The 23,252-nt window shown below is 46.7% G+C and overlaps 2 protein-coding genes across 4 annotated transcripts in view; one reads left to right on the top strand and one right to left on the bottom strand.

Annotated features, from left to right (window-relative positions):
* LOC135908583 (solute carrier family 4 member 11-like) overlaps window positions 1-23,252 on the top strand; it is a 106,293-nt gene that overhangs the window by 6,481 nt on the left and 76,560 nt on the right. Inside the window, exon 3 of the mRNA XM_065440403.1 lies at window positions 8,789-8,923. Coding sequence (XP_065296475.1) covers window positions 8,789-8,923 — 135 coding nt within the window. The remainder of the gene's footprint in view (window positions 1-8,788; window positions 8,924-23,252) is intronic.
* RanBP3 (ran-binding protein 3) overlaps window positions 1-23,252 on the bottom strand; it is a 155,463-nt gene that overhangs the window by 69,125 nt on the left and 63,086 nt on the right. The gene's annotated exons all lie outside the window — the stretch shown is intronic.

The following is a 23,252-nucleotide window of genomic DNA, read 5'->3' as shown; positions in this document are numbered from 1 at the left end:
CGCATTGTTACGCTTGACAAAGACCACGATTGTTCATTAGTTATTAAAAAAAGGCACACAAATAGCATACATACTTCAACCTTTTGGTACACATCATCCATTGCATGACCTCGATTTTGTTTAAATATGATATTGCTGCCGTGCTTGGTCCTCTCATGGCAGCGGCGAGACATCGTAAACGTTTCACGTAACGCCTTTAAACTGATTTAAATTAGGTTTCACTTAGCCCCTAATTAACTCACACACTTAGTTTTCAGCCCTAACGTTTCCCACACGTCTTGAAAATTGTAAACTTCGTCAGTGGTCCAGTTTTCTCAGAAAACTGCGAAAGCAGGCATATAACATTTTTGAGCGCTTCTTCGCTCTCTCTCCCAACCCTAGTGTAGGATAGAAAACCGCAGACTAATATATGGTTAGCCTCCCTGCCTTTCCTCTTCATCTCGCTCTCTCTTTCTCTCTTTCTCTCTTCGCTCTTCATTCTTCTGCGATTCAAGCACGGCCTTGCAATGTGTGCAGTCATTTCTCCGACATGCAGCTCACGATCGGCTCACGTGCGAAATCGTGGAACTTGTCCATCACTTAAGAGAAAAAGGTCATGATATCTCTTTCCACTGGATACCAGGTCATTGCGGTATCATAGGAAATGATGACGCCGATAAGGCAGCTCGGACATCAAACCAAGAAGACCGCTGCGTCCCCATTCCTCTCTCAAGGACCGACGCCGCGAGGCAACTTGGCATTCTAGCACGCACGATCTCCTTGGCAGAGTGGAACACCGCACATACAAGGCGCACAAGACTGCACAGACTAAACCCGTCACTTCAACTCAAACCTCCAGCGGGTCTACACCGACGTGAAGCGTCTCTTCCGAGTCGGTTATGGCTTGGAGTTGCTTTCACGAATGCCTACTCAGCACTAGTTGGAATGGCTGATAGTCCTGCATGTGATGTTTGTGGATGTGAGGAGAACATTGAACACTTATTGCGCCATTGTCCTAAATTTCAAGCACAAAGACAATCTTTGTCCAACACGTTGAGGAAATTGGATTATTGTCCTCTGATTGAACAGACGATACTAGAGCACCGTCCCGACCGATCATCGGCTCAGAAGGCAGTGAAGGCACTTTTATGCTTTCTCAGAACTTCTGGTTTGCGCGAGCGTCTTTAACTCAAGTGCTGTCCGTACACGTATCTACACCTTCTCTCTCCCTTCTCTCGCTTCCCCTTCTCCCTTCCCCCAGCATAGGGTAGCCAACCAGACTATTGACTGGTTAACATCCCTGCCTTCCTATATTACTCTCTCTCTCTCTCTCTCTCGCTCTCCATCTATGCCGACGACATTTGTGTTTGGACATCGGGTTTGACGTGACCTCAGCTTCGTGAGCGGCGTTGAAAGTCAGGCGCTTTAACACCATATCCTACCTTCGGCAACAAGGACTTCAAATATCACGTGAAAAGTGTGCAGTGATGTCATTTACCAGGAAAGCAATTTCTCCATACATGATATCCGTCGACGGACAGATTACCTCGTATGACACAAGTCACAGATTTTTGGGGGTGGGTATAGACAGAAATTTCTCCTGGACCCCTCATGCGAATTATGTTGAAAAAAAAGCGCCTGACGGGAATTTGCCATACGTTTAGGGTTCTAAGCAGGAAAGGCCTGGGGAGTCTCAATACACTCTATGCTGCAACTGTACGGGCTCTTGTTTACTGAATTCCTGCGGTACAGCCTACCGGTCACCTCCAACACCTGCAGAACTAACCTGAATACAATACAAGGTATCCAATCGCAAGCCCTCTAGATATGCTTTGGTCTACTGCGAAGTGCGTCAACGACTGAGGTTATTGCAGTGTTTACACGACAGTGTTATTGCAGGTTATTGCAGTGATTACACTGTTAGAACGCACATTACCATTGAAACAATGTGTGTGCATGTGTAAGACACTTCGCCCGGACCCCTGCATACCATCTCGCAAGTCTCCCAGTAGAAAGGCCCTTTATGACAATCAGTGCAACTGTTTTCGTGCACCGTGCCTCTCTTACATCAGGATACGCACCTGCGGCAAGACTTTCGATTCCTCCATGGTGTGCGAGTCGTGCTCAAGTAAACATAACAATTCCGGGACTTCAGAAAAAGTCGTACTTGCCGTAATCTGAACTCAAGCAGCTCAGTTTACTCCTATTGTAAGAGAAATACAGTGACTGCACACACGTCTGTACTGATAGATCAGCTACATCAACCAGTTCCCATGGCGCTGTAGTTATACCAACAAAGGGATTAACGCAACGGTTCAAAACTTTCCATATCACTGTGTCTACAGCTGCAGAACTCGCGGCTCGCTGTGCTGTGCCTCATGTGCTTAATGCAGAGAGCCCTGGAAAACGGACAGTGTTCTGAGATTGAAGGCCGGCGTTACAGTCTATACAGTCGTTGTTCCAACATGGAACTAACGATCAACTGACGTGCGAAATCGCGAAACTTAATGATCACGGCATAGAAGAAGGACATGATATGGCCTTTCAGGTACCAGGTCATCGCGGTATCATTGGAAATGATGACGCAGATAACGCAGCTCGCCCGTCAAACCAGGAAGACCACTGCGTCTCAATTCGTCTCTCAAGGACAGACGGTGCGAGACAGCTTCACATTCTGGCACGCACACTCTCGCTAGCCGAGTAGAATACCGCACGTACAAGGGGCACCAGCCCTGCGCTGCGACTTGGTCTTCCGGCCGTATTGCACCGACGCGAAGCGTCTCTACTGTGTCACTTGTGGTTAAGAGCTGCCTTCACGAAAGCTTATTTAGCAGTAATTGGAATAGCTGACAGCCCTGCACGTGATGTCTGCGACTGCGAGGAGAACACTGACCGCCTATTGTGCCACTCTGCTCAGTTTGAAGCACAGACAATATCAAGAAACTGGATGGTCCCCTTCTGAGTGAACAGACAGTACTAGAACACCGTCCCCACCAATCATCGGCTCGGAAGGCAATGAAGGCCCTTTTGTGCTTTTATGAGAACGTGTCGCTTGTGCGAGCGCCGTTGACTCGATCTGTAGTGCTGTCAGTGCATGTTTCTCTACCTCCCCCTTCTCTCTCCCTTCCTTCTATTCCCCTTCTCCCTTCCCCCAGCGCAGGGTAGCCAACCAGACTCTTGACTGGTTAACATCTCTGCCTTCCTTTTATATATCCCTCTGTTAGCTGTAAAAAATAAATGGCATTTTTATTTAATGCATCACAGCAAAAAAAGACACAAACCAAATCACATGTTAAATCTGTGATACTATCTATCCATTTGTAATAGGCTTTGTTTATTATTCGAATCTACTTTGTAAGACAGTCTTTCTTACTTGCATAACACAATTTTCATGTACATTACCCCTAACTATAGCCTCTGGCTATGGGTCTAGACAATTTTTGGGTATTTTTTCTTGAATGTAAAAAGAAAGAATAAATTGAATTGTGTTTCGAGCTATGGAATGGAAAGAAAAAAAAGGGATATCGCTGTTTTAACGTTACGACACTGCTCCGAAAAATAAAATAACATGCATGATGTTGCTAATCTCATAATCCCGACCATATCGCCTATATATATATATATATATATAGGCAATGAAACCAAAGTGAGCAAAGGGGTAGTTAGCTGCGGCTGAAACTGGAATGCAGAAAATAACGAAGCAAAGAGGAATTAAAGCAGACGAAAATATAACTTGTCGCCGGTGAGGACCGAACCCCTGCGTGATGCCATGGGCCAAAACAGTGTGTCTCACATATGCCCGCCACAACTTTCAGAAGCGCTGGCTAATACTCCCATGGCTATAAGTAGATGTAGCCCTGGGCGTGTTATCCAGCGTACTAGAGTAGATATACATACGCGAAATAGTGGCCAGATTGATAGCCGTCGCTGTAGCACAGTTGGCAGTGCATCGAACGCGTAATGCGGAGATTGCGGGTTCGGTCCCCGCCAGTTACAAGGTATCTTTTCGTGAATTTTCATTTCTTTTTGTCCTTCATAATTTTCTACATTTAAGTTTCAGCCTCAGCTTATTAGCACTATGCTTTTCTTGCCTTCATTGCCTGTTGACTTTCTATGATCGTGAATAACAAAAATCGAGCCCGCTCTGTTTCCCTTCTCGTTTATAGATAATCTGACTGATACGAAACACAAAAAGAGGCTAATCATGCTTTAAAGAGCGACGAAAGCATCCTTATCCCTGAAAAATTGCGCAGCCAGTACGAGGTATGTCATAATCATCCTATATTGACACCTGATGTCATTCTGTGTACTAAACAGAAATCACCGAGGAGAAAAATCTTGAAAAAAAAAGAAGTAGCATCTGAAGAACGCTCAAAATTCTGACTTGACGTTCACGCTGCGAGTCATTCCTAAGATTCTAAAGTTAGCGTGGAGAACGAAGCGAAATCAAACTTTCTATGCCCGCACAAATTTAGCTGTGTATGATCAATTTATCGATTGATTGAGTTTAACGCCCCACCGCAGCACTTGTGGTTGTACGAGACACCGCACTGGACGGTTCCGCATCAATTTTGACCACCATGGACTTTTCTCAACGTACACATAAATCTATGTACATGAGAGTTCCTGCGTTGCTCGCGCCCGTCGCAATGCGGCCGCCGAGGCTGGGAGTCGAACCTGCGACCTTGCCCTGTGCAGCAGAACTCCAAAAACACTGTTTTATGTGTTACTTTCTCGGTTAGGATGCGGTCAGGCATATTGAGATTCCAGCGGGTCGCGAGGACCGCTCCCATCGTACCAGTCACGGTTCGTGTACCAGACATTAAAATTAATTAAATTACCTGGTTTTACGTGACAAAACCACTTTCTGATTATGAGGCACGCCGTAGTGGAGGACTCCGGAAATTTCGACCACCTGGGGTTCTTTAACGTGCATCCAAATCTAAGCGCACGGGCGTTTTCGCATTTCGCCCCCATCGAAATGCGGCCGCCGTGGCCGGCATTCGATCCCGCGACCTCGCGCTCAGCAGCCAAACACCATAGCCACTCAGCAACCACGGACCAGACTTTGTGGATGAACGAACACGTCAGCATTTGTGTATACCTACAGAACCCGATCCTCCCCGGCTGCCTTCTTCCTTCGCCTAGCTCCTAAGGCCTTCTTTACTTCTTCCGCCGTTACTTGTGGGATGTAAAATTCATCTAGGCTATTCCCTCTTCCATTATCGTCGTGGGTGCCACTGGTACTGCATAAATCTCTATAGAACTCCTCAGCCACTTGAACTATCTCATCCATGTTAGTAATGATATTGCCGGCTTTGTCTCTTATCGCATACATCTGGTTTTTGCCTATTCCCAGTTTCTTCTTCACTGTTTTCAGGCTTTCTCCGTTCCTGAGAGCATGCTCAATTCAATCCATATATACTTCCTTATGTCAGATATATTACGCTTGTTGGTTAACTTGCAAAGGTAAGGGGAGGATCAGGTAACAGCACATTTGTTGAAGGATGGTGGGCAGATTGTTCTAGAAAAAGTGGCCACTCTGTATACGCAATGCCTCATGACCTCGAGCGGACCGGAATCTTGGAAGAACGCCCACATAATCTTAATCCATAAGAAAGGGGATGCCAAAGGCTTGAAAACTTATAGAGCGATCCACTTACTGACAGTTGCCTACAAAGTATTTACTAAGGTAATCGCTAATAGAATCAGGAACGCCTTAGACTTCTGTCAAGCAAAGGACCAGGCAGGATTCCGTAAAGGCTACTCAACAATAGATCAAATTCATACTATCAATCCGGTGATAGAGAAATGTGCGGAATATATCCAAGCCTTATATGTAGCTTTCATTGATTACGAGAAAGTGTTTGATTCGTTCGAAGCCTCAGCAGTCATGGAGGCATTACGGAATCAGGGTGTAGACGAGCCGTATGTAAAAATACTGAAAGATATGCATAGCGGCTCCACAGCCACCGTAGTCCTCCATAAAGAAAGCAACAAAATCCCAATAATGAAAGGCGTCAGGCAGGGAGATATGATCTCTCCAATGCTATTCACAGCGTGTTTACAGGAGGTATTCAGAGACCTGGATTGGGAAGAATTGGGGATAAGAGTTAATGGGGAATACCTTAGTAACTTGCGATTCGCTGATGATATTGCCTTGCTTAGCAACTCAGGGGACCAAGTGCAATGCATGCTCACTGACCTGGACAGGCAAAGCAGAAGGGTGGGTCTAAAAATTATAATCTGCAGAAAACTAAAGTAATGTTTAGCAATCTCGGAAGAGAACAGCAGTTTACAATAGGTAGCGAGGCACTGGAAGTGGTAAGGGAAGACATCTACTTAGGGCAGGTAATAACCGCGGATCCGGATCATGAGACGGAAATAATCAGAAGAATAAGAATGGGCTGGGGTGCGTTAGGCAGGCATTCTGAGATCATGAACAGCAGGTTGCCATTATCCCTCAAGAGAAAAGTGTATAATAGCTGTGTCTTACCAGTACTCACCTACGGGGCAGAAACCTGGAGGCTTACGAAAAGGGTTCTACTTAAATTAAGGGCGACGGAACGAGCTATGGAAAGAAGAATGATAGGTGTAACGTTAAGGGATAAGAAAAGAGCAGATTGGGTGAGAGAACAAACGCGAGTTAATGACATCTTAGCTTAAATCAAGAAAAAGAAATGGGCATGGGCAGGACATGTAATGAGGAGGGAAGATAATCGATGGTCATTTAGTGTTACGGACTGGATTACAAGAGAAGGGAAGCGTAGCAGGGGGCGACAGAAAGCTAGGGGGGCGGATGAGATTAGGAAGTTTGCAGGTACAACATGGCCACAATTAGCACATGACCGGGGTAGTTGGGAGAGTACGGGAGAGGCCTTTGCCCCGCAGTGTGCGTAGCCAGGCTGTTGATGATGATGATACTTACAGCACAATTCGCATACAAACATTAAACCTACTGAGACTAGTTTATCTGTAGAAGGCTGAAATGCGAAAAGAAAACACGAAAACTTATGCGTCGAGAAATGCTGCTTCAAATGTGCGCACCGCATGTCGTTAAGATTCAGGTGTCTTGAGAGTAGGGGCCGTTCCTCATGGGGAGATCGAGCTTTTCCGCCAACTTCTTAACGTTTACGGATGACGGGCTTAACGGAGCTTTGAACGGCAACAAGGTCTGGCAGCGACATCTTGGCGCACTTTGTCCAAATGCAATTCGTTTGAGATATTTTTGTACTGCATGAACGTTGTTGCCGATGGAGAATCCTAAATTGATGGCATGTTGACGGTCATGTTGTCACTAACGTTTTACACTAGCAGAAGTAGAACAGATAGGTAGCTACAGTATTAGCTCTGCACACTGTTTGGTTAACATTTCCGGCACAAGGTGTCGCATCCAGCCTACTTGCTGCCCCAAACCTTTCACGGTAATCGGGTATCCCGCAAACGGTGATGTGCTTAGAGACAAGGTAAAACTCTCTAATGACCGAAATACGTAATTCACAGCAACCCAAGGTGCCGTCACCTTGTTCGACGGCGACGTCAGTCTGTCATTATACTTTTCGTCATTGTAGCTGTTCTCGTCGTCAATGCGACTTTCATTCTGCAGCGTCTAAGTGGAAAGGTATCTTGTTGTTTATTAATAAGCTGCGGCGGTAATGTAAGTCTGGGTTAACGTCGCAATTTAACGGTACGCTGATCGACCAGCCTTCTTTATCCTGGCCCTCAATGACTGCAGTAAAAAACAGCAACGTTATCTAACCTCGTGATGCATGGTTTGTGATCGTTTGTGACCCAAATACACAAACCAACCAGTTTTCAGCCATTTGTTCCGTTTAAGCGATTTCCTTATACCGAGATTCTACTGTACTTCTTTCACCGAGTTGCTCGGCAGTTAGCTCGAATGTCACTTCAAGAAACCGGATTCAGTGAGTACTTTATTTTCACCGCACCAAGTTATTGGCATAGACCGATATGTCACGTGTGCCCGGAGAGAAGGAGATACATGAATAAATTTACACAAAAGGCAGAGGTGTCGGCCTCAATTGCCCTGACGCACTCGAGATTATAAGGGCAGCTCTAGCCTTTTCGCGAGTCACTGGACTAGACACACGGCTTTGGGGAATGTCACAACGTGGTGAACCTGCACATATACTCACTTGTTTCTTGTCATCATCATTGCTCATCACTCTAGTGGCAGTTGTACTTGCCTTAGTTATCCCTCTATAGCCGCCATTTTCTTACGACCGGCATGTGAAACGAAAACTGCTCATGCTTCGGAGATCGAGATTTTGCTACGACATGTTCTTGTCTTTCTGTTCTCTTTCTCCCCCGCCCTCTTTTTTTCAACCAGCTGCTAAAAGTTAGGGGAGTAGCGCCACCGTTGAACAAGTCAATACAACGTGACCCCTAACTCAGTCACATGACCCCTAACCTAAGGCCACGTTTCATGGAATGATGTCGAGAACCTTACATACTATTACACAACCTGAGAAACCAGAGATTCTGTTTGTAAAAGCTTATAAAGTAAACATCGAAACTTTTGCAGGAGCTTCTAAATGCACTTTGAGTAGCTCGAATCACCAACTCTGGTTTCTGTGATTTGGTTGTTGGCGCCGTACCTTGGCGGCAAGCGTCTCATTACTCAGCCATGTCATAAAAGAACAGGTCGAAAGTTTTGAAATCACTCTCAAGATATTTGCGACTTTTGAGCAGCACTTTGTTCCCTCACTCTTTCGCAAACTTCTAAACCGTTATCATATGTGCTGTTCTCTCTTGTTTCCCTGTGCCTTGGCCGTGGTTCTGCCTCCAGCGACTCCCCATGAAGGACTTCGGCGCCGAAGTGAGGGCATCCATGGACGTTGATCAGTTCCTCATTCAAGCCGTGCTCCTACTGGACGTGCAGGAGACCTCGCTCGAAGGCATCGTCGACAAGATGCTACAAAAGGTCAGTGACCACCCTCCCCTCTACATCGCAAATATGGTCCTTCTCTCCCTTCAAGGACCGTAGCCATAGAGTGTCACGCCCTGCCCAAGTGCTGCGACTTCGCAGTGGAAGACGAAAGACGGATTCTCGAAGCACACGAAGAGGAAACGAACAGCTTTATACAATGTGTAGAAAGATAGCAGAAAGTAGCGTACATGTAGCACTAAGAGCGCACCAGACCGACTGGGCGACTGGGGGCGACTCTCATTGAACAATGGGCCGGTTCTGCCTTAAATGCCTTTGCCGACCCATCGTCTGGAGGAACGAGGCGGGGCGAGTGGTGACGTCACCCGAGCCGCATTCCTTCTCAACGCGGGAGAAGTTTTGGTGCTGGGTGCCCCCGGGCCCCTCACTTCGATCCGTGGGAAAGGGTCAACAGTTCAATGTGACTTTGAAGGCTCGAACAGCGACGCAAGACGCAAGGCGCAAGCTCAACGACAGGGACGACGGAAAGGCACATTTTGACAGCCACACAGCGCTGTGTGGTAGACAAAGTGTGCCTTTCTGTTTTTCCTGTCGTTTAGCTTGCGCTGCAAAGTAGAGGATGCTCTCGAGGGGTCAAGCAGTCAATGGTTGTTTGAAGTGTAGCACAAGGGGCAACCGCCTCAGAAGAACGTGGGGCAGTGCCCCTTTACTGGACAATAGGCATGTAGTGTGGCCCAATATGAAGTCTCCATTCAATCGGTGTGCTTTGATTCCGGTACTACATGACTAATGCACGCTAATTTCCACCAAGTAGTTCCTAGTTAGGTCACTTCGGCTGCGCCTACTCGGCAAGGCTGCCGAGTGTCGTGGTAGTGATCATTGTCTAACTACATTACAGCCGAAAACTTTTCAAGTAAGAAAAATCGTCCTGGTCTGGGGATCGAGACCGAGACCAACTCATTTCATTCGCAATCTTTGCCACCTGAGCCCGGCTTAACTGCATTACTCGTCGAAGGATAAGAGTGCAAGCTGTAATGCTGTTCAGAAAGATTGACCCAGAGATGAGATTGCTGTAGCGAAGTCAGTGCTACACATGTTTTCATTAACGCCCAACGGTTTGGATTCGATGGCCCTGAAATACTTGGGCTCAAGAAAGACTTCATATAACACGGAATAGTGGTCACGCACAGTAAACCATCATCAAAACATTTGCAGTGGAGGGGAACCTGTGTTTTGCAGGTTTTTGTGAGGGCTAGTTCAATAGTTTCTTGAGGGCTAGTTGGTTCATATTTGAATTAAAAGCGCCCCGCGCAAGATGCACAAGGTAAAGAAAATGAGGACTGGGCAGAGCGCACACTACCAACTTTTTTTCACGAATCGACAGAAAGCCTTTATATATGCAAGCTAGTCATCTCATGCGCCACCCGGATTTGTATCAATTGTTTTTGTTAGCTTTTTTTTTCGTTTTTACTGTGTACTCCGTTGCCTTTGTTACTTTTTTTCGTTTTTGCTGTTGATATGTCTTTTAAAATGGCCTTGAGGACGAGCTTTTCTCATTTGTATGATTTTTTTTTTTAGCCAGTGAAAGATAGTGTGCACATTTCGTGTTCTGGTGGCAATTTGATCGTCCATGTTTTGCGCATCCGGGTGACGCGTGTGATTACATTGCCTGTATAAAGGCTTTCTGACGCTTCATCAAGTAAAGTTGGTAGCCTGCACTCGTCCTCATTTCTTTCATCTTTTCTTGTGCATCCTGTGCAGCACGTTTGTAATTCAGGTCTGGTTCAGTTCGTCCTCACTCGGGAAAGTGTACCTTATACTGAAAATTATAGCAAAGCTTTTGCAATTCTTTTGGCAAGAGCGTGACTTATTTGGCGAATAAAGAAAACACAAAATACGAAAGAAAAAGGCGGTTCCTAGAACAAAGCAGCGAAGTACCTCTTCAATGAAGTCTGTGTGCTCTCAGAAAATCGCACAGCACGACATTTACAGTCAAGTGAACCACGATAAGGATAGAATGAAAGCAACTGAAAGCCCCCGTAACAGACAAAAAAGTAGCGAACTGTGTCAGAAAACACAGTGACTATAATGTCACGCTCAGCTTTGATAGGGACGTCCCAACTGCCCTAGCAACGAAACGTCAAAGCAAACGGCACGTGCCACTTCCACAGCCATCAAGCTCATCGATTGCCGGAGATCTCCCGCGCACGCGCGAATCATCTCGGCGGAACCCCCGTCAAACCCAGATCGACAGCTACGGGCGTTGAGTAATGGTATTACGTCAGCCAGGTGGCAAGGTGGTCCACGAAAGTTACCCGCTCCGTCTGTCCACAATTGCGACGGTTCGATATATCTCGGCACTTTTCGTTTCTTCTCTCTCTCTCTCTCTCTCAACAGAGCGTCTGCTCTGCAAACTGTTACCTCCGGCTCAAGTGCATTGACGACTCCAATCTCGAATTGTATTACTGCGTGCGACTCGGTTCCCCGCCTACGCGGCAACGTTGTCGTCAATTTAGACTCGAACCTGAATCGAGGACCGCCAGTATTATAAGCGTTGCCATGACGCGGTTGCCGTGCGGTCGTGCCGGACATGGGACAGTGTCATCTCACAAGGCGAGGGAAAGGAGGCCGGGGGTTGAGGGAGGAGGGTCTATATGACGAGGGCTCGCAAGCGTGCGGCCACGACATCGACACCGAGGAGACAGTGTTGCGTTTTGCGCCGGTCGATTTTCTAGCGCGCGGGAGGAGTGGGCAGTGGCGTAGCAATAGGGGGGGAGCCGTGGGCCCCGGGTGCAAGGGGCCCGTGGAACGGTGGGGGGGGGGGGGGGGGGAGGGTCATATACGTCTGAAGACACTCCTCTTTCCGCCAGCTACACCCCGGGGGGAGGGGGGGTGACAGAAGACCTATGGGCCCGGGTGAAAGACGACCTAGCTACGCCACTGGGAGTGGGCGTACTTATCATAAGGTGTACGAGGGAAGGTCGTTTCTTGTTACATTTCCATCTAACGAACGTATCGAGCGTTTCTTTCTTTTCTTTCCCCCGAAATATGTACTTTATAGACGTCCATTAGGACTCTCCGCACCGAATGGAGAAGGTCGTGTAACCCGCCAGCGGAAAGCAAGAACGAACGCGATAAGCACCGTCAATATTGCGCGCTCTTAACTGCCCATAACGGACGCAGCTGGCAGCATTCGGAAACTGAAGTCGGAATAGGCTAGCGCAGCACCGGTTCGTTCGGACGTGGTGCGAGGGTAATTAGAGAGCTCCCGAAAAAAGCCTTTCGAACTGAGGGCACTCGGAAATGTGCTGCTGATGATTATTATGACCATGGGGCTGCCGCCGGCCCGGATGACGAAGACTTCGTCTCTAGAACAGCAGCTTGGGCTTGTTGGCTTTCCATCCTGCTGTTAACAGCGCAAAGTGTAGACAAGAGACGAGACAAGAAGACACCACACGCGCTGTGGTGTCTTCTTGTCTCGTCTCTTGTCTACATTTTGCGCTGTTAACAGCAGGACGACTTCGTGTCGAAACACCGCGGGCTCTGTGCAGAGGCCGCGACTCAAAGTGGCACGCGCTGTAAATCGCAGCGTTCTCGCGACTTCGTCGCAACGCGAATAGATCGAGAGAGGCAATTTCACCGGAAGTTCCCGAAAAAAATTAAATTATGGGGTTTTACGTGCCTGAACCACTTTCTGATTATGAGGCACGCCGTAGTGGAGGACTCCGTAAATTTCGACCACCTGGGGTTCTTTAACGTGCACCTAAATCTAAGTACACGGGTGTTCTCGCATTTCGCCCCCATCGACATGCGGCCGCCGTGGCCGGGATTCGATCCCGCGACCTCGTGCTCAGCAGCCCAACACCATAGCCACTGAGCAACCGCGGCGGGTGGAAATTCCCGAGATGAAGGAATGGGTGTAGAAGAGCCGTTCGCTTGGCAGCATCACAAAGAAGAAAAAGAAGGAGCTGCAGCAAAAAAGGAAGACTTAATCTTAAAATATTTATTTTTAGTGGACAAGGAATTAGATAAGAACGTTTGTTATAAATCGTCCTGTGCAATTAAGTGTGTGAAACGGTGCTCTTATATACCCTAACGTGAATGAAATTCAAATTGAGCCACGCGTTCGCACTTATACGCATTTAGCGCTTGTATTAATCTCTGCAGGAATAAGTCATGGCAACAAACAACGTATATAACGTACGGCTAAGACTATCGACAGACGTCAAGTCTGCTCTCTATTGTGGCATTACCTTTAGTATAGGGAGTGGGCAAATATACAAAATTTCGAATACAAATCGAATATCACAAAGTACCTTTTCGTATTCGTATAACAGGAACCGTTCGGTGTTTTAGAATACTCTAAACTAAACAAATATTTCGCCACAACCTACTGTTAAAGTGGTGCTGTACTGTTCTCTGTCTGCAAAACAAGATATCACGACTTATCAAACGCGATACAAGAACGAGGGTTTTCGAAGCAAGGCGGATACAAAATGGGTAATGCGGGCTTTTGTTTTGGCTTCGCGGTGGAAGCCTACATGATAACGGCGATTTTTGTTTGTGAGTCTGTCATTTAATGCTTTGAAAGTTTAGTGATGTAGAAGCTTAATCTTTCACGCTACCACCAGTGACGCTTTCATTACAACGGACGCGATTACTTCTGTTTACAGCCACACAGGTACTTCAGCAGCTTTATTTTTGTCCTTCGTCAACAACTTATTATGTTTTCTTTACGGCGACATTTCATTTAAAGCTTTTTCGAAAGCTAGTCTTGGAACAGCCATTCTTTCTTGGAAAGTTTGTCTGCGACCAGGCTATACATATGCGGAGATGCCCACTCGAGTCGTTTATTTTATGACAATTGGTAACCTTGCATAGGAAACTGGGCTCGTATTCACAAAGCCTTTCGCTCCTAAGTGCTCTTTGGGATTGGTCGACTACCATCATTAATGATATGTCCAGCAGCAGGATCGGCTAGCATTTTCTCTTACAAGCAATGCTATCGCATTTTGTGTGTGTGAATATGGCCTCAGATCTTTTGTGCCGGATGGTTAGCTATCACTTTGCAACAGCCAGTGCAGGCATGGTGCCTAAGCATACCGAAATAAATATTCCTGCTATAAACATACGCATCTGCATTTGACTATCGGGCATTTAATTCGGTATTCGATATCTTCTACTCGTATTCAATTCGCATTCGCAAAAACTGTTATTCGCCCACCTCTGTAGTTATTAGTTTCATTGTCACTTTCTTTACATTCATTGTCATTTTCTTTACATTCATTACGTTACCGTTCTTCTTAAAAAAATATTTTGCTGCATACAACGTACACAAACGGAGTACCCGAGGCACTCTACGCCTCAATCACTCCACATCCATCCGTGTATAACAGAACGGAGCAGCTGTGCGAAATCAAACTCCTCAGGCCGAGCAAAAAAAAAAAAAAAAGAAAATGGTGTAGGAGAGGAGTACTTCGAGTAAGATGGAAAAAAAGGCATGGTGGGGCGATCGGACACCGGCGATGCATCGCAGCTTCGACTGCGGGTCCCGCGCCAGTGTAACATGACTGCGTCCCCCCTCCCCCCCCCGCTCCGTTTCGCCTGATGAATGAACCGCCGCAGCGACGGATGAACAACGGTCTTCGAGAGCGTGGCATGACCCCCTCCATCTCTCTCTCTCTCTCTCTCTCTCTCTCTCTCGGATTCGTACATGCATGATGGGAGCGCGTTCGAATGTCGAGCGCAAGCCAAGCGAGAGCTATTTTCTACGTCGTACACCGGACGGGGCGAACCCGCGCGCCCAATCGAATTTTCGATGAGCCCTCGAAGTTTTTTTTTTCACTCTTGCTCTGATTTTTCTTTCTTTTGTTTCTTCTTTCTTTGCTTTGTCTGTACCCGTTCTTTGTTTTTTTTTTTCAATCGCTGCTGTCGCGTATCCCTCGTGTCGCCCGAAAAAAAGAAAAAGTTATGGGGTTTGTTCTCTATCATTCTTCCTCCCCTCCCAACCCCCCCATCTTTCTTTTTGTTGATACCTTGCGGTTTCGATCAATGACTGTGTGTTTACCGTCATTCTGCGAGGCCTGCGAATCCCTCCCCCCCCCCTTTCTTTTTTCGTTTCTCAACCCTCACTCCACTCCCCTCACAGCTCCCTGTACACTCCGATGCTGCACTTATTGCACGGGTTTGATGGAGAGCCGGGAGGAGCAGCAGCATCAGCAGCAACGATTATTTCGATCCCCCGGCTTCTGATTCTCGGCGTGCTTGTTAGGGTATGCACGCTCGGCTGGTCTCGTTTCGAGCACCCCTAGAGCACCCTCTGGCCGCGCGCTTTACGTTCGACTAGTCGAAATAGAGACCTCGGAACGCACTCTCCTGGTTCGTTTAGAGCGCCGCGCTGCAAGCCCCAAAGCGCTCCGAGGCGCTCTCACCTCCGTCCCGGGAGCGAGATCGAGATCCGGTCACGGAGTTCCGGTCACGTGGCTGCGGCGAACTTTTGTCATTGGTTAGATCCACGCTTGCCGCAGTGATGAGAGTCCGTGCGTGTGCGTGCGCATCGTGTGGCCTACCGTGATCATTCTGCAACAGCGGCAGCGACGATTTATAGCATGTATGCACGATTCCGGCCACCGCGGTTGCTCTGGCAAGCGGCCGTTCAGAATGAGGAACGCTCGCGTGTACTAAGGTTTAGGCTTAGGGTGAAGTATACGCCTTGTGGAAAACGTCATTCCGGACCGTATGCCACTACGCCGTTTGCTATGTCGCACATGAATTGCGTTAGGAAGGCCGACCGACCGACCGACCGACCGACCAATCAAATGAACGAATGAACCAATCAGCCATCATAGGGACCTTGTTTACTCCCTTGGCGCTTGATTTTCTGATATTAAGACCCTTTTTTCTTTATATTTATTATTATTATTATTATGCGAGATAGCAGTCGTCACTACTTTAGGGGGATTAAGACTGTTCCCTTTACTTTTATTTCGTTAAAAAATACGCTAACATGAGGTTCAGACACAGCGCCAGGAAATGCCGCCGCTCATCGCACCTCCGGAGTAGTTCAGGAGTCTGCTTTGAACGAAGTGATTATTGTGCCGCGGACAAGAATACGCCCCTTACCATCCACCCACCTGACACCAGTTGCGGAGGGTTTCGCATGAATTTCGATCTCCTAGCGTTCTCTAAGGTGCAGTTAAGCTATGGATCACAAACCCTTCTGCACGCCGCCCCCATCGAAACGTGACCTCTGCGGCAGGTAATGAAACTCGCGGCCATAGACCCAACTGAAAAAAAAAAGTGAAGTGCACTTCGGTATCCCTACGTGGATGAATGCAACAGCATTGCGACGTCTCTCCGATGACGATTCGTTGTTGGAAAAAAAATCATGGTATTGTTTTCACGTTGCCAAACTTCTTTTTAAACGCCCTCATCTATTGTTACGGAAGTAAACTTGTACTTTCCAAGTACGCATATGCACGCGTTTGACTCGTTTCTTTTGCAGTAACCTCCATCGTCCTGAAAGTTTGGCCGAGAAGCCACGAGTCCGCATTCAGACATTTCTCGCATCACTTGCATCGGGCTCGTTCGCGTACGCTTGCGTGGATCTCCAAAGGAACCGCGCGCAGCTAATGAACGAGAAGTCGAAGTCGAACGCTTGTCCACCGGGGCGCACGACAGAACTCACCGAAGTCACCACACTAGAGTTACTGTACACATGCGGGAGCCATATGCAGTAACTCTACACCATGTTACCGTACCAACTTCCCAGATCATGTTACCGTAACAACTCGCCCAACTTTCTATCTTTTTTGAATTACTCTACACCACACCGACTGGCAGCGCCGCGACGTGAGGAGTGCGGGAACGCTGGCATGACGAGCGACATCGGAGCCAGCTGTGGAAGCAGACGACGACGAACGCGCGAGCAGTGGCGCGAGCGCGTCTCAGCGACCACGTGACCTTGTGGCACGATCTCCGGCCAGGCTGCCGGATTTCCCGCTTCGTGAGCCATATAATGCTTTCGCATTAATTAAATTACTGTTGACCACCGAGCTACCGCGAGGGTGCGGGACATTTGCAAGAGTGCACTGATGTCTCGTAGCAGAAGACGTGTCTCGTTGCAGAAGAACAGAAGAAGATGGGAAATAGCTAGGAGGGAACATTGCGCAACACAGTTTAAGCCTGAACGAATTGGATCAGCATGTAATCGTCACGTGAGAGTGAGCGCAGTAGGTTCTGAGTGCTTCCGCTCTGCAGGAAGCGCTATTGCAGAGTGGCCGAACAAGTGCGCATCGATTGAAAATTACCGGGAACCAAACATTCCCGGCCAATACGCCGAACCTCAGAGGCCACGTGCCGGGCCGATACTGAAAGGAGAAAAGCGAAGGGAATCGCTTCACAGACAGTTGGCTTGCCAAAGCTTGTCAATGCAGCCAAGATGGCTGCGTTGACGTAATGCTCGTTCCTAGCTTATTACCCTCCTACATGGTTACTCGGCACCTTATATGCCCTGCCAGCATTTCGAACGCATCTGAGTGCTGTGACGCCCCAAGAATATCGCTCGATAATTGTTTTCAGTGAGCCCTGCCAAGCTTGGTTCCCTCGACAAGGGAACGCACATTGAATGTTCTTAGGTTCAATTTCTATCACCGAGTTTGCCAAGGGAAGAGAAACGCGGTTGAAGGTGGCAGAGCACCAGGCGGAGTGACAAGATTGAAACACACGCGAGCCGACAAGCGCGGGACAACGGTAACCGGAGATACGCAGGGAAAGAAATTCGTTTTTGCAATGAACACGCGATGAAGACGATACCTTGAATGGTCAATGTTTTCGGAATCGCATCCATTCCTCAGCACCGCAAAGTTATTACAGATTTTTAGTTTAGGGGACGCAAGCGGCTTGCGCATGCAAGAAATAGGGGGGGGGGGGGGGGCGGCGGTACAGCGCATGCCCGGACCAAGACGTAGGGGCCTGCGCCTGCACAGTATCGTCGCCCCTAGTTCTTGGGTGCGCAAGCCGCTTGCGTCCCCTAAGCTAAAACTCTCTATCGACTGCGCGCGAGCGAGCGCGTGTGCTTGTACGTGCAAGAGGATGATGATCTGCGCCAAAGTGTTTGTTCAAGCTGACTCGCCCCATCAATCATGGCATTGATTTCGCCGGTCGCCGTCTGGGATTGCCCATCGCGTGTGACTCACCGCGTTCGAAGCTCTGGCAAAGCTCGCTCGACTCCAAGAGATTCACGAGTACACCCTGCACTTTGTATCGGGAGGCGAACGTCGGCGCGACGCCTTCTTGTTCACGGGTCGTGCTCGCTGCACCACCAATGAGGCACCGAGCGTGGCCTCATTCATTCATTCATTCATTCATTCATTCATTCATTCATTCATTCATTCATTCATTCATTCATTCATTCATTCATTCATTCATTCATTGACTTCTGAAATTTCACCCAATAGACATGACAGTTAGAGAGGTAAGTTTTACTGCAAATGCAACGAAGAATCAACACGGATCAAGGCGTACAAGGTACATGATGATACACAAAAGACAGTGCGAACATACACAGCTGTAAACGACGCACGCTTGCGAAATGATTGGGATAGCTCCTAACGCTGTTCGACACGCAGATCGACTAGCGGAAGCATGCAAAAGGATAGACAGTTGGGCGAGTTGGTACGGTAACATGATTTTGGCTTCTAGCGCGAAGTGAAACACATTGTCATGTGTTTCACCGTAGCATTGAACATTGTCATGTTCTTATGCTACGGTTTTTGCAATCACCTATATATATGTTCTTCGTTTCAATAAAAATTTAGTTGAGAGTTAGCGCTCGTCCTGTCTGCTCCTTTCTGTGTCCGTGTTTCACTTCGCGCTAGAAGCCAAAATCATGTTAGCGGAAGCATGCAGTAATCGCGAGGCGATCAAAATCAGCAATAATTACACTCCTTTAAAAAAATTATAATTTACTATACTGCTATACAACACTAGGGAAACTATATACAACACTGTAGTTATATATGCAAGCTATTGCACTATATACACAAAAAGAAAACAGCAGAAATCACAGCAATGACAAAAAAGAAGAAGGAATAACACTGCAATTACATAAACTCAACGTTATGTTCTATCAAAGCAGATTTCGAAGCATCATTTGTACAAACAGCACTGGTATCACTGAGGTGGTTTCGGCGATTTAACAACGAAGGTATGTTTGATACCCTACACTCTATTAGGTTAAGTTAGTCCTTAGTTTTGGCGTGCTTTCTTTTTCTGTTTTTCTGACGTGTTGAGTAATATGTATATTCTGGTGTGGCTAGCAGACACTCCAGCGCGTTTCGACTAATATATTGCATAAGTTTAAAGTGGTGCACTTAATTAGCCTTCAGCATAAAATATTTAAAAAAATAAGAACGGTCCTGTATTTGTGGTCTCTAATAAGGCCATGGTACTAATCCAGTGCCGATAACATTGTCTTCTGCACATGCAATACTTGCCTGTAATTATCTTGCGAAAGTATGGCCCACACCAGAGCACAATATGTTAGCCTGTAGTTGACGAGCGCGTAGTTTTATTTGGTTTTAAACCAGTTTGGTAGGAGGCACCTAACTTTGTACACACCATACGGTTTTACTCAGTTCTGTTTCGAGCTTTTCTTGTATGCTTATTCCCCGTTAAACTCTCACTGAATCAAACCACTGATAATTTTAAGCTGTCTAGCCATTCAAGTTTCTTGCCCCTCTAGATAAAAGTTCTATAGTGAACTTGCATGGCCTATTTATAGGAGCAACAATCACATTTATTTTTATTAACATTCATTTGCAACTTATTACACTTCAACCAACATGACAGTTTACTAAACATTTATCTGGTGTTCAAGGTCTCGTGAAATGGACTTCTGAGGAAAAGATTAGTATCACCTGCATACATTATTAGCTTAGGAAAGGGTGGAATATCACACAGGTCAATAACATAAATTAAATATAACACCGGCCCGATCGACAATAGACCCCTGCGGGACACCTTTCTTTTGTTTGTTTCAACATAAGTGGATTCTTTATCATTTATGCTAACATACTGATAGCGGTTAGTTAGACAGTCATTCAATAACTTCAGCACCGCACCATGCACACGGTATTTGTTAAACTTGTTCATTAAGATGTCATCGCATACTGAATCGAACGCCTTTCTAAAATCTATGAATAAGCCTAATGTATGGAATCCATTTCCATGTCTTTAATTAATTCATGTCTATTACGGAAAGGGGCCATTCCACACAATTTTTTTCTTCGGAAGCTAAATTGCATATTGAGAAGAATCTTTGAGAAGAATCGACGCCAACCTGATAGTTAACGCACTCTCACATACTTAGGGAAAGGACTGGAAGGAGGGAGACGGGTCTGTAATTTGCTAACTGTATCTTATCTTATCTTATCTTATCTTATCTTATCTTATCTTATCTTATCTTATCTTATCTTATCTTATCTTATCACCTGCTTTAAAATCAAGCCGCACTCTCCCATCTTTTTTAAACCACCGGAAAGAGACCAGTTTCGAACGTAACCGTGCAGAACCAACGCACATTTCGGAAGTTATGTATGAAGAGAAGCTACCGTGGAGGGGTTAATCAAACGCCGTAGATTAAAGCAATAATTTAAAATGCCATAAATCTCATACTTATGTAGAACTTCCAGGGGTGGCACGTGCCCGATGTGCCACCCCCCTGGCTATGCACACTTTGAAACAGTTCGAGTCCACATCGCACGAACTGCTCCTCACGCTCTGGTATTGAACGGCGCAAAAAAAGGACGTTGACCTTGAATTGCGCCCGCCTACTCGCGCAATAAGAAAGCAGCAGTGATACACCGAAACGTACACGCAAAAAAAAAAAGAAAGCGACGCATGGCGGCCATGACCTATTTCCATCGCGTAAAATCACTTCCGGTGTTTGCAGTAAACAAAAGCATGGCCTTCGAGATTGCCTTATATTAACCGAGAGAACATTTTCCAGGGTTGCCAGTTCAACTCGTAACCGCGCAGTTGTGTCAGATTGCTGCACTGTTGAACTGCTACACACACACACAAAAAAACAGATTTTCTACTGCATGGAATGCGCTCAAAATTTGCCAGCTTGCAAGCTGTTGGACGCACACCGTTGACACATAATGCGTATATCAAGCTCGAAAATTTGGTCTCATGGTCCCTACCGTTCATTTCGCTAAAACAAATGACAAGTGGAAACTATCACGCCACTACTTTAAAGACGTGCTGCAGAAAAAATTAAATTATGGGGCTTTACGTGCCAAAAGCACTTTCTGGTCATGAGGCACGCCGTAGTGGAGGACTCCGGAAATTTCGACCACCTCGGGTTCTTTAACGTGCACCTAAATCTAAGTACACGGGTGTTTTCGCATTTCGCCCCCATCGAAATGCGGCCGCCGTGGCCGGGATTCGATCCCGCGACCTCGTGCTCAGCAGCCCAACACCATAGCCACTGAGCAACCACGGCGGGTGTGCTGCAGAAAAAGAGCTAGTGCTGCTAAAATTCACGGCTTTTTCAATGCCGACATGGCAGGAGGGTGTTAATGAAAACTAAAATACCCCGCAATCAATCAGCTCATCCATGTCTTACATTTTTAAACCGACAGCCAGCGCTGTAAAGCGCCTAGTTCGCGCGAAAAGTTGGTTAGCGCGCAAAGTGCGCGCATAATTCGATCCTTTCTATCATGATAGCTGTGAGATAATCATTAATGAGCAGTTTTTTGTTATTTCAGTTTGAAGCTTTCTTTGCCTGTACCTCTCCGCAATTTGGCGTGTTGTCGTGATCTGTCTCACCGAGTAGAAGCTGTTACTCAATAAGAAAAAGGTCCGAAGCATGGTTCCGACCCCGCGGTTCTCTCAGCATAGTAACCCGACGCTTTGCCCGTTGGGTAACGGACGCCTTTTAATGCGAACACTCCCGAACTTTCTTGATTGTGGCTGCTGGGTTCAGCTGCATGAAGCTGCTGTCTTGCAGATCGTCACCAACATCATCATCACCATCACCATCGTCATCGTCACAAACATCATCATCACCATCGTCATGGTCAGCAGCAGCCTATTATGTAGTACTAAAGCCTCTTCCAGCGACCTCTCCCAGTGACCTCCCAGCGACCTTCCAGCGACCCCTGTCTTCCGCTAGCTGATTCCAAGTTGCACCTGCAAATTCTTTTATTTCATCACCTCACCTAATTTTCTCCCGTCCTCAAGTTGGATTTCCCACCTTCGCATCCATTCTGTTAATCCAATGGACCACCAGTTATCTGCCCTACGCCCGTTACATGGCCTGTTCAGTTCCATTTTTTTTCTCTTAATGTCAGCTAGAATATCGGCGACTCACATTTACTTTCTGGTCCACACCGCTGCGATCCTGTGTCTTAACGTTATGCTTTACATTTATCGTTCCATCGCTCTTTACGTGGTCCTTAACTTGTTGTCGAGCTTCTTTGTTAACCTCTAAGGTTATGCTCCATATGTTAGTACCGGTGGAATGCAATGATCGTACACTTTTCTTTTCAACGATAGTAAGCTCGCGATCATGATTTGGTAATGCTTGCCGCCGTATGCGTTCCAACTCATATTTTTTCTATTGTAAATTTTCTTCTCGAGATCACGGTCCCCTGTGTGTAATTGGCCTAGATAAACGTACTCCTGTACAGAGTCTAGAGACTGACTGGCAATCCTGAATTCTTGTTCCCTTGCCAGGCTATCGAACATTACCTTTGTGTTCTGCATATTAATTTTCGACGCTACACTTACACTTTGTCGGCTAAGATCCTCAATTATTTGTTGGAATTTGTCGCCAGCGTTGCCGAACAAGACAATGTCATCTGCAAACCGAAGGCTGTTAAGATATTCGGCGTATGCTTCCTGTACTCCGTGATTACGCAATGCCTCTATGATTGCTTCTATCTCCACTGAATCAAATGCATTTTCGTAATCTATGAACCCCATGTAGAGAACTCGGTTATATTTTGCAGATTTATCAATTACCTGATCGACGGCATGAATGTGATCCATTGTAGAATACCCCTTCCTGAAGCCATACTGCTGTCTTCGTTGATTGAAGTGGCGCCCTGATTTATTGAAGATGACCTTGGTAAATATACGATACTGAATACACCCCCTCCCCCCCCCCCCCCCCGCGGCCCTTAACAGGCCTATAATACTTCAATTCTTTAGCGTCTCCCTGGTTCTTGATTAGTATAACATCCGCACTCTTTCCGCTCTGTGATACACTTGAAGTCGTGACGCGTTACGTAGAAAGGGACGCAAGCTTCTCAAGTCTATCTCCTACTTCTTTGAATAAATCGACTGTTATTCCACT

The sequence above is a fragment of the Dermacentor albipictus genome, chromosome 9, assembly GCF_038994185.2.
Source record: "Dermacentor albipictus isolate Rhodes 1998 colony chromosome 9, USDA_Dalb.pri_finalv2, whole genome shotgun sequence".
NCBI classification, from domain to species: domain Eukaryota; kingdom Metazoa; phylum Arthropoda; class Arachnida; order Ixodida; family Ixodidae; genus Dermacentor; species Dermacentor albipictus.
This window is presented reverse-complemented; position numbering and strand designations above follow the sequence as displayed.